The 16215-nt window shown below is 37.3% G+C and overlaps 1 protein-coding gene across 4 annotated transcripts in view; it reads left to right on the forward strand.

Moving 5' to 3' along the window:
- The window catches only part of PAPOLA (poly(A) polymerase alpha), a 58724-nt gene that overhangs the window by 2302 nt on the left and 40207 nt on the right, over positions 1–16215 (forward strand). For 3 of the 4 annotated variants that reach the window (XM_082616801.1, XM_082616798.1, XM_082616800.1), the window contains exons 2-3: positions 12389–12574; positions 13093–13159. In XM_082616801.1, the coding sequence (XP_082472927.1) occupies positions 12389–12574; positions 13093–13159 (253 nt within the window). The remainder of the gene's footprint in view (positions 1–12388; positions 12575–13092; positions 13160–16215) is intronic. The other variant, XM_082616799.1, reaches the window with a different exon arrangement.

Consider the following 16215-nt stretch of genomic DNA (forward strand, 5'->3'; position numbering starts at 1 on the left):
TTCTTTGATGTTTTGAATTGTGATTTCCAGACTGTATTGTGTTTGACTTCCACTTTCCTGTTTGGTGTGGCTGTTAAGTCTTTGTGTGTGGGTGGGGGGGGGTTAAGGTATAGGTAAATTGTCAGAATGGATGAAATCAAAACAGATTACTGAAGTTACGTCGTTAGAAAACATTGTGAGCAGGTCTCCATATATTGTCCAAAAGCATATGTAATTGCATATATAATTTTGAAAAGCTGGTATGGTTTAAGAGCCATGGTGATTAAGCTTCCAAAATTTTTGATAGTCTTAGGATCCATTAATACCAGATTTCTCATGGTGGTGCTATTCACATTTTAGGCTGATAATTCTGTCCTGTGTATTGCAGGGTGTTTAACAGCATGCCTGACTTCTACCTACTAGATAGTGGGAGTCCCACCCCCCATGTCCTGGTAATGACAACCAAAAATGTGTCCAGATATTGCCAGATGTACCTTGGGGGCCAACATCTTGTTGAGAACCACTGCATTAATACAGTGTATAATACCTGTATGAGAACTATATTACAGTTTCTGCCTTACTGTGTGCTGGTCAGATCATGATTTGCATCAGCTCAGTTCTAGCTATCACACTGGTAATAAAAAGACTTTAAGGGGAGTAAACATTATCAGTGACTTAGCACTCATGCCACATTTGTACAATGTTATTGGAAGAGATATTTAGCAAGACTTGGGGCAGACGATAGCTTTTCTTCCATATTTTTGGGGTTGTCACAAAAAAGAGGGAAATGGAGTAGTTTCATGTAGTGATAAGAGGTAGAACTGGGACCTTTTGGTGGGTAGTAATACCGTGTAGCAGTGGTTCTCGGAGTGTGATTTGTAGAAGCCTGGATGTTGGGGGTCCTTGAGCTCCTTTTAGGGAGTACACGAAGTCCGAGCTTTTCATAATACTGAGATGTTATGTCTTCTTTAGTCTGTTGACATTTGCAGCAGTGGTGGGTAATGATGCTTTAGGAAGAATCAAGGCGGAGGCACTGTATTCTACTAGTTGTCGTTGTATTACGTCATTACACACATGCACACAAACACACAGTTTGAAAAAAAGAGTCCTTGATGAAGCAGTAAAAAAATGTTAATTTTATTAAGCCGTGACCCTTGAGTTTTTTGAGTATGTTGTGATAAAATGGGAAGTACACATAAAGCTGTATGCTAAAAAGTAGGATGGTTTTGCGAAGAGCACATGTATGATTGATTTGCGAGTGAGGCTAGTGCTTTTCTCACTGAGCTCTGTTTTTACCTGAAAGAACAATTGATGAACTATGATGTTCATACTTGACTACTTAGCATTTACTTGAAAAATGGAGCCTGCCTCTTTAAGGAGAACAACTGGCAGTGTTTGTGGCCAGCGATAAAACTTGAGCTTTCGAGCAAAAATCAGAATTTTAGAATGCTTCTTTCTGTCATTGTGAGCTTGACAGCCTCCCAGTAATTAAAAATGTTTCTGATTTGATAGATGGTGATATTAGTGAAAAATGTTTTTGATCTTGTATAATAATGTGCCAACATTTGGAAGATATGCATATCTTAAGTGAACCCACATTTTCCAAACCACCAACCATGATGTAATAAAATCATGCATGGATAAAGGTACATTTAAAGTGCAAGGTGGACCAGTTGATTTTAATGCAAGAGTACAAAGGGCTTATTGCTGTGGTTTCTGCTTTCATACTGTAACTAGTCTCTAAGAAATTACCACTTGTGGCCTTTTGGTGTACTATCAAAGAAGAATATCCAAAGTTATTTGAAAAGGCTATTAGAACACTGTTTTCTAGTTATAATGGTGTAATGCCAGGTTTTATTCCTGTGCATCTACCAAAACAACTTATCAAAAGGGATTGCATGCAGAAGCAGATATGGGAACTAGCTATTTTTGGTTAAGCCAGAGTTAGAGATCTGCAAAAATGTAAAATAGTACTGTTCTTCTCACTAAGTTTTTTGTTTTGGAAACCAGTTATTTTTTTAAAAGTCATTTATGTTAACATGTAATAGATTTCTTGTTACTATACAAAAATTTCCCTGTTGTAATTTCTAATGTAGTAAATAATGGCAGACATAATCCATATAAACAAAAGGTCATTGGAGTCCTCAATAAATTTTAAGAGTTGTGAAAGGGTCCTAAGCCCCAAAAGTTCGAGAAACTGACGTATAGTAACAGCTGACAGCTGTCCCAAGCTGCGCTGTTTCCAGTGGTAGTGTCTGTGCAGCATCTCTGGTGGTTTTTGAGTGGTCTGGAGGAATGGACACACACATGATTTAAAGACCTTTTTTGTTGTCAGTGAAAAACAGTGTATTAGATAACCTTTGAAAGGTAACTTCTAACTGAGAGATTTTGATTCTCAGATTTTAAGATGTAGAGATTTTGTAATGAGTTGCTTGCTGCTTAATACATGTTAGTTATGGTTTTGAAATGTGGTATTTTACTTTAAGCATGTTGTCGGTTCATGCTTTTGATGGAGAAGTTGGGAGGGAAGATCATTGGATTTGAGTGAATTTGTAAGTCAGTTCCCACTCCCTGACACCCCCTCCCTCAACCCCCCAAAGCCTTCTGGCTTGAAAACATTTAACTTTTAAAATGTTTTGATTCATCAGAATATTCCATTCCTTGGTAACTAAGCTACTTCAAGTTAACATTACAATTAAATTTCACCCTGAGTTGCATCTAGGCAGGTTTATGAAAGCTACTCTCAGGCAAAATGAGGCCACTTGGAGTCCCAGCTATTTTTCATTTTTGGTTGGTGGAAGAGGCATGTCTTTTATTTGGTATGTTCATCGTTCTGATTATTCAGCAGCTTTTAAATAATTGTACAATCTGAGTTTATGATTCATAAAACAGCACCATTGCAGGAGATATTAGTTCTTGTAAAGTGAGGCTCAAAGTCGTCACTCCTCTAAGGTCTTAAGGGTGCTAAGTTGTAGACTGCAGCTGAATTCAACTCTGGGTTCCATGTTTCATTCTCATTCTAGTACTGTACCATTTTCTGTGTATCTTGTTGGGAACTATGTTTCATCAGCTCAGTGGGAGTCTGTTTGTATGTCTTAAGTATACTTAATTTTCAAGATCAAGTTGTGTGGAAGATAGTTGTTTTTTAGTCGTTGGATTGCAGGTCTGCAGAATTTTATAGCATTCTCATTTGAAAATTTAAGGATTTGCAGAAGAAAAAAATATAGGAGTTTAAATTTGATATTTTTATTCCTCTTCCGTCACAGGATTGTCTCACATTTCTGTTCCCTCTATATTTCGTTCAGAAACCAGCTTCTTGCATTTTACAGTCGTCTTTATAGTTTTAAATAAGGTTTTATTTAAGAATAGTGTTCCTGTCATTTTGGTTATCAGAAACATCTAAATTGCATTTCCTGTTTGTAATACTATGATTTAATACATTTTTGACTATTCTTTTCTGAGATATTTTTATACTTTTTAGATTCTCTAGTTACATTTCTTTCATTTTCAAATTGTGCTTGACAAATACTGATGCAGGAATGCTGTGGTTTGGCTGTTTTTTGTTTTTTTGTTTTTTTTTTTTTACTTCTAGCCCCTCTTGGAGAGAGGGCAGAGGGGCAGTTGGAAGTGCCCTCAGGAAGGAAGTAAAACTAACCTGGCCATTGTCACAATTCAGTAACAAGTACCCTTTCTCTGTATAATCAACCTTTTATTTCCAAAGTTTGGCATTGGGATTCATCATCATGTATTCCCCTTGAGCGTTAACTATTGCTTCATCTATATTTGAGCCTCTGCTGCTGCTTACTAAATATTGGCTGGATGATCCACCTGGAATACATATTTTAAGACTATAGTTAGGTTCTAACTATGCTTAGTACCAGTTACACAGGATGGCAGGTGAATTAGCCATCCTTAGAATAATGTCTTAGTGAGCAAATACGTTATCTTGACTATATGCTTGACTTCTAAGCTACAGGTAAAATTTAAATATGTGTTAAACTTCTTGTGAAAGAGGAGATTGTATTATTTCTGCTAAGAATTAATATTTAATGCATATTCCGATACTTCAGAGAGATCCCATATTCCTATTCTGTTCAATGTCCTTTTTTCCTGCTTAATTTGAATGGGCACATTACGTTTAAGGTTAAGGCCTTTAAACAGCAAATTACATACTGTGGTTTTAAAAAAAAATTATTTATTTTTTGGCTGTGTTGGGTCTTAGTTGTGGCATGCGGGATCTTTTGTTGCTGTGCACCGTCTCTTTGTTGCGGTGCGCAGGCTTCTCTCTAGGTGTGGCGTGTGGGCTCTGTAGTTGTGGCGTGGGGGCTCAGTAGTTGCGGTGCGCGGGCTTAGCTGCTCTGTGGCGTGTGGGTTCTTAGTTCCCGGACCAGGGATTGAACCGGCATCCCCTGCATTGCAAGACGGATTCTTAACTACTGGACCACCTTGGGATTTACCCATTAAGTGTTACTGTGATTTATCTGATTACTTCTAAAGAAGAATATCAAGTAAGTTAAGCTTTCAGTTTTAACTTCACTGACTAAAACTAGCAAGAAATGACAGTGTTTTCTGTTGGCTACGATCTATACATTTTGAGGCAATTGACCCTTTTAGTACTACGTGCCACCAATTCCACATGCCCAATGTGAGGAGGCAGAGATTCATCAGTAGCATGAGCTTTGTTTAAATTGCGATGAAAGTCGTTAAATATTAACTATTTCAGAAAACACCACTGGTGATTTGTTGTCCTTTCCTTTGTGTGTTAGTCATCTGCAGAGACTTCTCTTTTCCCCTTCTCCAAGTCATTTAGAGTGCATACCTCCTTAACCTTTTCCTTTGGTATATCCTTGATTCTTTGTTTCTGTAATGTTTATTTTAAGCTTTTACTTTGCACTGGTCTGTTGTTTAAAGATCTGAATCCCAGACCAAATTTGAGATTGTCACTGAGGATAGAGACTGTCTCTGTATTCCTGATCTTAGCGTTGTCTCTCATACATATTTAGGATCCTAGTTCAGTAAATTTCAGCCTAGTAATATACTTTCTGGGAAAAATAACTTAAATGAGGAAAAGGTGCTTGTAGGAAAATAGGATTGATGAAGTTTGATAGATAGCTTTGGTGCTTTACCAGTTTTCTAGAGCTGTAAATCATGGTTTGCTTTGTATTTAATTTTCTAATCACAAAGCATTACACTGAAAAATCCATTTTAAGGTTTTTATTTCAGTTCTTTAAAATAACATTTTGATTAGCATAAACTACAAAGCTAATAATCAAAAAGCTAATTATTGATTTAAATTGAACATTTGTTTGTTGTCCCTTGCTGTTGGGGAATGATTTTAGGGGGTGGTTTTAGCCTCTTTACTATCACAAACTTAATGGTGAATAGTAGAATTCGATGATTTTCAACTTTTGTATGACTTCATTAATATTTATCTTTAAAAGTACTTTAACAAATGGAAACAAAATCCTTGAAGTTGAAATTCTTCCACCAATCAATTCTGCTTCGTGTGTTTCTATGCATGTATAGACATAATACACAAATAATTTTTAAAGGTACAAGACTGTATGTTGTGAAAGATGTATAGAAGCTATGATTATAGTCAGATGCCTGAGATGATCATATCCTGACCCAGTGAATAGAGTCGTTGGAATAGTCAGGAATAATGTAAAGTGCTTGCCACACTAACTGGAATATGTTGAGGTTTCAATAAATACTAGCTATTGTCATAATTATATTCTACAACTTTTTTCACCTGACATATTGTGGGCATGTTTCCATGTTACTACATGTGATAACCACCTCATTCTTTTTATATAGCATAGTATTAAGTTGTAAGAATGTACTATAATTCGCCAGTCCTATATTATATTAATGGATATTTAGGTGGTTTCCAGTTTGTTGGTGCATTGTGTACAGTGCTCCAGTGAACAACCTTGGGTAACTTTTGTATTATTCCTATAAGAAGGGTCAAATTCCAGAATCTGTAGGGTCAAGAGAGGTATTTATTTACAAATACCAAACATGCTCCCTCTATAAAGGATAATGCTGTGGTAGACATTGCTCATTTCAAGCTTATTGTTGCTGAACAGGATTTTGGGCCCGTATTTGGCCTGTCTTCTAAGCCATTGTATTCGTACTCCAGGAGCAGTGGAAATTTGTGCTTTAATGTACACATTTAATATACTAAAAATGTGTTGTAAATTAAAGAGGATATGTCTTCCAACATCAGGGCCTTCAGTTTGAGTCCTTGTGTCCTAGTATTTCTGTAAGATAGATTGCTAGAGGTGAAGTTGAAGTTGCTAGACATAAGCTTTAAAAAAAATTTGATGAATATTGCCAGATTGCTTTTTAAAATGATATACCATGTTCACATCCTTTGTGATGGATAAGAGTGCTCATTTTCTTATGCCATTGCCAACGTTGGAGGTTTATAATAAGTCTTTCATTTTTTACCAGATGTACATCAGCTTTGTTTTTCTCCAGGCTGACAGAAAACGTGATCGTCTTAATGTGCTTCCTTGATTTGCAGTGAAACTTTTAAAAGTTGATTTAAGAACATATTAAGAATACAGGTTTCCCTCCCTATCCAAAAATAGAGGTCCTGTGAAAGCTTTTGTAAGCCAAAACGGCATAAAATGAAGAAGCAACTACCTTATACACATCTTGCTAACAGATGCATAGAATAAATTGAGATAAAGCATTGCTGCTCACAGACACAGTTCCAGGCTATGGTAGTTTGATGCTGAATATACGTATATCCTGGGGAAGAAGCTTGTTAGTGTCGCTCTTGCTACCCGGGAGCATGCATGCTGCCTCTGAAACCGCTTGCAAAACAAACGAAGAGTGGTTTTGCTTTTTGCCTTTTTTTTCGTAAAAGTGAAAATCCTCTTTGGATTTCATTCACTTAGTGAAAACAGGTACTAATATAGGTCTTTCATTTGAGTATTCCTTAACTTTCCTCACTGACTTGAAGTGGTCGTCAATATGATATGTCCAAAGGTTGATCATACTTCGACTATTTGAATGTATGGCTAGTAAACTATAGTTTACAAATCATAGGAACTTGCACTATTTGAGTTAGCTTTATAGTTACTGTAATCAAAGTGGTTCTTGATATTTCAGAGCACATGTATTGGTTAAATTGGATGCTTAAACTTTTGAAACAAGTATCTGGCCAAAATAAGCAGCCTACAGTCATATGCCAATTTCACAAAAATGTTGCCATTTCTAAGTACCTAAATATTTATCCTAATTAGAGTTAGGTCTTAGACAGCCTAGCATGAGGAAAGGTTGGACCTTTCTTTTGAGTATTGGTTTAAAAACTTTCCGTGTTTGGAAACTGGACTTTCATGTCATAAACATGTTATAGTATTTAAATTTCTAGTTTGCCACCCAAAGTAGAGAAGAGATATAATAAATTCTAAGGTAAATCCATAGAGTTACAACTTAACAAGAATCACATAACTAGTGGCAGAAGTGAAACCAGAGTAGTATAACTGTTAGAAGTGAAATCAGGCCTGCTTTGTCTCTTTTCAGATTGCTCCTGGGTTGAGAGCAGTTTTTGTGGACAGAGTTTTGAATGCCATTACCAGAAGTCATGTGGGTTTCTAAGGAAGCTGTGTGTTAGGAAGGTAACACTTGGTAGCAGTATGAATGGTAGTCTGGCATAGCAGGGGAGTAGAAAGAGTGGGACCAAGATGCCAAGAGGCAGAACAAGTGTAGTTGGAATGGAATTGTTACATAGAATGTTGTTGAAATTAAAACTAATAATAATAAAAAAGGAAAGGTGGGTATATGTCCTGGGTAAGCTTTGCCTTGATGAAAATTATTTTAAATATTATAAACAAAATACCCTATGTTCTAAGAGAGAGAAGAATTCTGAAAATATTTAGTATTGTGCCCTCTTCGTTTCCCCCTCCTGACTCCCAAAAAAGTGGGGTGGGGGGAGGAGTGTTTGACTGTCTTTTGTAATTTTGGAGGGGGGCAAGATTCGTATATGTACTGTATGTATAGGTATTTATATCTTGCTCTGACCCAGAAAGGACTGAGACCTTTAAGAATGCTTTAGTCACATTTTAAAACTAGCACGGTGTTTGCGTTAAAGGTGGATGACAAGGGAGAATCAGGATAGAGATATAAAACAGCAAGAAATTAGGGTACTAAAACAGTTCTTACAGAAGTACAGTGATTTTTGGATTTTTGTAGAGAACTTGCTGGATGGCCACCAGTTTTGCTCTAAGAATTCAGGCAGTAGCCTAAAGGTAAGTACAGATATGTTCATGAGATGAAAATGAGCCAGTTACTCAGGAAAAGCACAGCTGTTCTTGATATTTAAATTGAAAACCAGAAAGAAATTTCAGTGGATCACAAATACTGTGGCTCCATATCTAGTTTTTTTTCTTATTGTTTTATATAATTGTAGAAGTTATTTTTAAAATAATGTCTGAAGAAAACTAAATACTGGTAAAAATGTCTCTAGAAAGTGACAGACATGGGCAGGCGTCTCATGTGTTCAGGAATTTGAGGGAGAGCTTTGCATTCTTGGGATTGATAGATAGCTGTCTGGTGTATAGTTCCAGGAGAAAGTCTGTAAAGCAGAATCCTTCACATTACCCAATATTGGAGTGTGTATATTTGTTTTGTTAGAAACAGAACAGCAACAAAAAGACCCTTAAATTGTTTTATCACTCTACTTAATTTCTAATATTAAAAATTAAATGGAAAATTTTGACTTCTTCCATTTAAAGCTCAATCATAGCTAATATTTCTACATTTTGGACATTCAGAGCATCTGGCAGCCTAGAATTCCTAGTCTAGCCACTTAGTGTAAGATTAAGCCATTTCTGTTGGAGACACAGGTATCTTGTACTTTGCAAAACATGTATTTGTTTCTTTCCTTTTATTTGCTTGTGATTTACTTTCATTTCTTTTCATATGTGTGCTTGAATTAGTATATGTTCTATATGTAACTTGTTTTAGATACGTGTACATACAGAGATATGTGATACATATGTTCTCTCTCTTTTTTTTTTTTTAGTTGCGGCAGGCGGGATCTTTCCTTGCAGCTCACGGGCTTCTCTGTAGTCGTGGCATGTGGGCTCATTAGTTGTGGCACGTGGGCTCAGTAGTTGCAGTGTGCAGACTTAGTTGCCCTGAGGCATGTGGGATCTTAGTTTCCCCCCCCAGGGATCGAACTGGCGTCCCCTGCATTGCAAGACGGATTCTCAACCACTGGACCACCAGGAACGACCCCCTATAATGTTCTTTTTTGAATTAGATGGGACAAGTAAATGTGGTTTTATATGACGTGACTACATTTTGAATAAATAAACATTTACAACCGGAGTATGATTTGTTTCCCCATCAAAATGTTCATGTGGAAACTAATGTAGACGTCAATTTTTCTTTTTCAAATTAAAGTAGACAAACTTGGTTTAAATTTAGAAATCTGAGTCCAGGACTTCCCTGGTGGCGCAGTGGTTAAGAATCCACCTGCCAGTCAGTGCAGGGGACACGGGTTTGAGCCCTGGTCCGGGAAGATCCCACATGCTGTGGAGCAACTAAGCCCATGCGCCACAACTACTGAGCCTGCGCTCTAGAGCCTGTGAGCCACAGCTACTGGGCCCTTGTGCCACAACTGCTGAAGCTCGTGCGCCTAGAGCCCATGCTCTGCAACAAGAGAAACCACCGCAACGAGAAGCCCGCGCACCACAACGAAGAGTAGACCCTGCTTACCGCAGCTAGAGAAAGCCCACACACAGCAACAAAGACCCAATGCAGCCAAAAATAAATAAATAAATAGATTTTTTTAAAAAAGGAAGAAATCTGAGTCTATATCCAATATTCTGTTAATACAGTTGAAGTAGACAAGGGTCTTTCCAAGCATTGATTTTTGTATGACAATGAAGAACCTGAATATTTTGAGAAAGAAAAAATGGGAATCTGCAAGAAAGCTTAAGCCCACAGAGAATGGGCACTCATTTTGGTGATCATCCACACTCAACTGGTAATGAATTTAGCCCCTTCAGAAAGGAAAAGAATGCAGATGTTTGCTCAAAACAAAACAATCTAATAGAGGTTTATTATTTTAAGGTAGGAAAACATGAATTCAATTTACACTTGACTTGAAAGCTCTCCTTGCATGAACCAAGTCTAGCTCGAAAGGATTTTACACTTGTTTTCATATCTGACTCTACTTACGTTAAAATCATTTGTAAAAAGTATTCATAATCCTGGGGTGGTCATGAAGGGCTATAGTTTACTTGGAGAAGCTCATATGAAGCAATGAACAATGCAAGAAAATATAATTATACTAAGATATGTGTTAAGTGTATTTTTTTAAACTTAATACGTAATTTATCTGGAATCTATTAGAGCATGGTGTGAAGAAATGGTTAGGCAGTTTTGAGGGCCACCTTTTTGGTGTCAGCTTTGTGGAACCTGATGATAACTATTTGTTGATTGACGAAAATATGTATTAACCAAGATATTATGAATGCATTTACATTTAATGTTAATTTGTATATTCTAATCATGGGAGATGCTACATAAATTTGAAAAATAGAACATTAAGATATTTAGTCTTTTGAGGATGCTTGGTGCTCATGTGGATCCGCAGCTCTGAATTAACATCATAGCCTTGTATAGCTATGCAATTTAAAGTAGTAGGAGGAAGTGATGAGACATAAGTTAATTGCTATAAGAGATAATAAATCTGACTCATATTCAGCAAATGTTACTATAAAATCTGAATTAAAATTGAGACAATGCATAACTAGTTTAGGAAGCATTGATTAAATGCTATACAGCCTAGTGACTAATTAGTAACAAACACTATGGGCTTCCTGGCATTCTTAGGTTTTCTGTTGATATCAGAAGATAAAATATAAAACATAGTCCTGCAGTCATAGTATAAACCAGAACCCAGGGATAGGTAGTAAATGCATAATGGGACTTACCTGCCATAGGTTTCTGGCATCTTATTGCTTTAGTAGATTATTGCACTTTAATTAAAAGTATATATATATATTTAGAACTTGGAAAAAAGTAGGGGTGTGTGTGTATAAATTATTTCGTAAGGAACAGAATTTGGGGCAAATAACTGATTCAGATGTTATCTTCTTCCTTAGTCCTTACCTGGTTCTGTATGTTATTTGACCAGGTAGTTTTTAGTTAATAATTGTGCTGCTTATCTTTAGAGTCCCTGTCCATTGATTTAAAAAGGGAGGGGAAAAAAAATAAAAAAACAAGAATTGTTTTCACCAAAAAATAATTGAGTCAGATTAATTTCCTAAAGCCTTTCTTTAGAGCATGCCATACCTTTTCACCAGTTATATTAAAACCCTATTGGTTGTAAAAATCAGGAATTGCTCTTAAAACGGAAAAACTTTTGACTAGTTATTGTTGAAGTGTTAATCTCATACCAAAAATTCTGTAACAAACTTAGTGTGAATATAGTTCTTCCCCTCCAAGTTATGTTTATGTTATTTGCCTCATTATCTATGAGTTTTATTCATTGCAAGTCAGATGTGAAATTCCATTTGGGGAGTCTGTTGTATTGGTAAAATAGTGTTTTTATATATATCCTCATCTCTTTAGAAATAACAATTTAATAGATTTTGGCTATTAAAAAAAAGGGAGAAAAAAAACCAAGAATTGGCTTCACCAAAAAATAATTGAGTCAGATTAATTTCCTAAAGCCTTTCTTTAGAGCATGCCATACCTTTTCACCAGTTATATTAAAACGCTTTTGGTTGTAAAAATGAGGAATTGCTTCTTTTCAAGAAGTAAGGAGTAAGTAAAATTTCTCAGAAGTCCACTATATCCTAGATTGCATTTTCTCTAGCGATTTATTTGATCTGGTTTCTTTTTTTCTTTTTTTGGTCTGCGTTGGGTCTTTGTTGCTGCGTGTGGGTTTTCTCTGGTTGTGGCGAGTGGGGCTACTCTTCATTGCAGTGTGTGGGCTTCTCATTGCAGGGGCTTCTCTTGCTGTGGAGCACAGGCTCTAGGCGTGTGGGCTTCAGTAGTTGTGGAACACGGCCTTAATTGCTTCTCAGCATGTGGGATCTTCCCGGACCAGGGCTTGAACCTGTGTCCCCCTGCATTGGCAGGCAGATTCTTAACCACTTCGCCACCAGGGAAGTCCCTGATCTGGATTCTTATTTATAGTTTATTTAGATATTTAGATAGTGACAAAGTTAAAATCCTTGGAGTGGGAGGAGAGCTAATGTTTTCATCACTTAATTTTTGTGTTACTTTTTGTTTTAAAACAAACAAAATGTATTGAAAGTTTTTTGGGGTATGGCAGGGAACGAACTATGTTTAGAAATGCATTTTACTAAAGCATTTTTTTCTAGTCATGCTGATTAGTTTTAAATTGTAGAAATTTTTTGACAGTAATTTTATCCAGTTCTGTTTGCAGTCCAGTTACAACGCAGGGATCACAGCAAACACAGCCACCACAGAAGCACTATGGCATTACCTCTCCCATCAGCTTAGCAGCCCCCAAGGAGACTGACTGCCTGCTTACCCAGAAACTAATTGAGACTCTGAAGCCTTTTGGCGTTTTTGAAGAGGAAGAGGAACTGCAGCGCAGGTCAGTGTGTTGTGGGGTGTGTATGTATATATCTTTCTTTTTTTGAATTTTATTTATGTTTTTATACAGCAGGTTCTTATTCATTTTATACATATTAGTGTATATGTATATCTTTTTTTAAGTTATAATTTTTTATTAACATAATAAACTAATTTTGAGGAACTCAGCAAGTCAGAATTCTCCCCAATATATGTCTGTTTCAAACAAGAGTGATACCTAGAAAAAACTTTTCGTCTATATAAAGTCCTGTTCCCTTAATTTAGATTTGTGATACTTTTGGTTAGTATAGTACTACAGCATTGTCAGGAGAAAGGGGAATGGCTTGCTCAGCTAGAGGAATGCCTCACCCAGTGTAACAGTGCCTACATATAGCTAACTACTATAAACTTTCTTTCTGATAACTTAAAAACTGGTTAAAATTTAGGAAGCCACTTATTGAAAGCTTTTTCATTTTAATTAGTAGTGATCTAGAATAACAAAACAACTTGATACGTGATTGATATTTGCTCTATCAACAGGATTTTGATTTTGGGAAAATTAAATAACCTGGTAAAAGAGTGGATACGAGAAATCAGTGAAATCAAGGTAAGGTGACTTAATTGTATAGGAAGTAATTTGCCAGCTGAACGCAGCAATTGTCTTATATAACTATTTAGAGTCTTGAATGCGGAATGTGTTTTAGACTGTTGACAGCAGAATTTGTATTTGGTATCTAGCTTTTTGGGGGGTTTTGGGGGGGGTTTTGGCCACACCGTGCAGCATGTGGGATCTTAGTCCCCCAGCCAGGGATCAAACTCGAGTCTTCTGCATTGGGCAGAGTCTTAACCACTGGACCGCCAGGAAAGTCCCGGTACCTAGCTATTTTGAAAGCAGGAAATACTGAACTGAATGCAGTGATTTTATAAATACTTTTGGTTGTAACACTTCAAAGCTCAGTAATTACTTACATGCTTCACAGAAATAATGTTTCCCTCAAAAGGTGCTTTAAAAAAATGTATTAAACACGGTTGTTAACAGACAGATGAATGTGCTTAATTTTGAGGCAAAGTAGTGAAATGTTTTTCATGTTATCAAGAAAAAAATTGACTGGTTTTGAGTCTACCTTATATGCTGGACCACATTCACACACAGTACGAAATAAGTCAGGTTCTTTACAGATGGTATTTTGATAGATGCTGGATTGTGTCTGTGCCATATTTGTGCCCACTCTTTTAAGAACAATGTATCATTGTCATTTGGATAAATTGTGGTTTGACAGCTGATTTCAATAAAACATTTGCTTCACTTAGAAAAAAATGTATTAAACATGTTTATTAAGTATTTTAGAATCTTGTTACCTTTTAAGGAATTCTGCAACAATGAGCATTTTTTAGGCCTTCAGATGTTAGACTCAAACTGAATTATCTATTTAGTTTTTTATAATAACATTCTTTGAGTTTCTAATAACTTTTTAAAAGAAAATCCTACAACTGTTGAATCCATGAATAGGCTTCTGGTAAAGGAAATGTAGTTTTTTGTGTTTTTTTTTGAATTTTATTTATTTTATACAGCAGGTTCTTATTAGTTATGTATTTTATACTTATTAGTGTATATATGTCAATCCCAATCTCCTAATTCACCCCCCACCCCGGCCACTTTCTCCCCTTGGTGTCCATATGTTGTTCTGTGGAAATGTATTCGTAAAGTTGTGTTTAGAAGACATTTTTAAAAAACTCTGTAAATAGCGGTCATTTTTCCAGGGTAGTACAAAATGCATATTTAGTCTATAATAGAGCTGAAAAATTGATGGTAAGAGAACCAAAGGTAGAAGAAAACCTGAGAGAAGGTATCAAGGTAGAAGAAAAGTTAAAGTCTTCTGGCTTTAGTCAAATTTATAGTATTGTTTTCTTAAAGCAGTGTATATATATTTTAAAGCAACTGGTTAAAACTTTAGCAACCAGAATATTCTAAACTGGGGACTCCATGTATACTACATGTTTGTCATTGATAGAGTTTTGATAAAAATGATATTTTAAAAAGAACTTCTTTTTGAGCTGAGCAAAGGATGTCCAGGTTTAAGTATTTTTACTCATTTATTAAACTTAGGTGATTCTTTAATATTGTATAGGGAACACAGCTTTGTTTTTTGTTTTTTTTTTTGTGGTATGTGGGCCTTTCACTGTTGTGGCCTCTCCCATTGAGGAGCACAGGCTCCGGATGCTCAGGCTCAGCGGCCATGGCTCACGGGCCCAGCCGCTTCACGGCATGTGGGATCCTCCCGGACCAGGGCACGAACCCGTGTGCCCTGCATCGGCAGGCGGACTCTCAACCACTGCGCCACCACAGGGAAACCCACAGCTTTGTTTTTAATGGCTTTTTCTTAGACATTTAAGTTGAAAACTGTTAGAAGGCCAGAACTTAGATTTATTTAATGTGAAACGAGTACTGTCTCATTGATAGTTTTGTTTCAGTAATTGAGTGCCTAGTTAGTTTCTTTAACCGGTAACTCTATTTTTAAAAATTAATTAATTAATTAATTAATTGGCTGTGTTGGGTCTTTGTTGCTGCGTGTGGGTTTTCTGTAGTTGCGGCGAGCGGGGGCTACTCTTCCTTGCGGTGCGTGGGCTTCTCATTGCGTTGGCTTCTCGTTGCGGAGCACGGCCTCTAGGTGTGTGGGCTTCAGCAGTTGTGGCTTGCGGACTCTAGAGCGCAGGCTCAGTAGTTGTGGCGCATGGGCTTAGTTGCTCCGCGGCATGTGGAATCTTCCCGGACCAGGGCTCGAACCCGTGTCCCCTGCATTGGCAGGCGGATTCTTAACCTCTGCGCCACCAAGGAAGCCCTAACTGGTAACTCTTGATACAGTTCTTCCTGCTGGTTTTCATGAGGGTAAGAAAAATTGTTTGGATTAATGAAATTAATGCTCATTCCTAATCAAATTTGTCTGTGTCCTTTTCTCTGTAGTCTAACTCTGTAGGTAGTAAATTGGTTAGAGAATGGGACTTTAGGGGTTAGGCTTTACAAGTTTGATTTTTTTTTTTTTTTTTTTTTTTTTTTTTTTTGCGGTACGCAGGCCTCTCACTGTTGTGGCCTCTCCCACTGCGGAGCACAGGCTCCGCACGCGCAGGCTCAGCAGCCATGGCTCACGGGCCCAGCCGCTCCGCGGCACGTGGGATCTTCCCGGACTGGGGGCACGAACCTGTGTCCCCTGCATCGGCAGGTGGACTCTCAACGACTGTGCCACCAGGGAAACCCTACAAGTTTGATCTTTTGTATCTCTTTTCCTAGGGAGAATTTCTTCCTCAGCTGCTTGGTTTTAAGACCTGATACAGAATGTCTTGATGTTGACACTATTGGTATTTTGGGCCATGTAGTTCTTTCATTTCTGGCCACGCCGCGCGGCTTGTGGGATCTTAAGTTCCCCGCCCAGGGAATTGAACCCGCGTCCTTGGCAGTGAAAGTGTGGAGTCCTAACCACTGGACCACCAGGGAATTCCTCACATATTTCTTTTTTAGGGACAGTCCTGGAAGATGTTAAGCAGCACTCTTCCAACTAGATGCACTGCCTGTCTGGTCTCCCCAAATTGTGACAACCAAAGATATCTCCAGTTAAATCAGTAGCAAACCACTGATTTTTTTTTGGATGGCATGTGGTATCTTTGTTC

This window comes from Mesoplodon mirus (assembly GCF_964341445.2).
Source record: "Mesoplodon mirus genome assembly, chromosome: 4".
NCBI lineage: Eukaryota > Metazoa > Chordata > Mammalia > Artiodactyla > Ziphiidae > Mesoplodon > Mesoplodon mirus.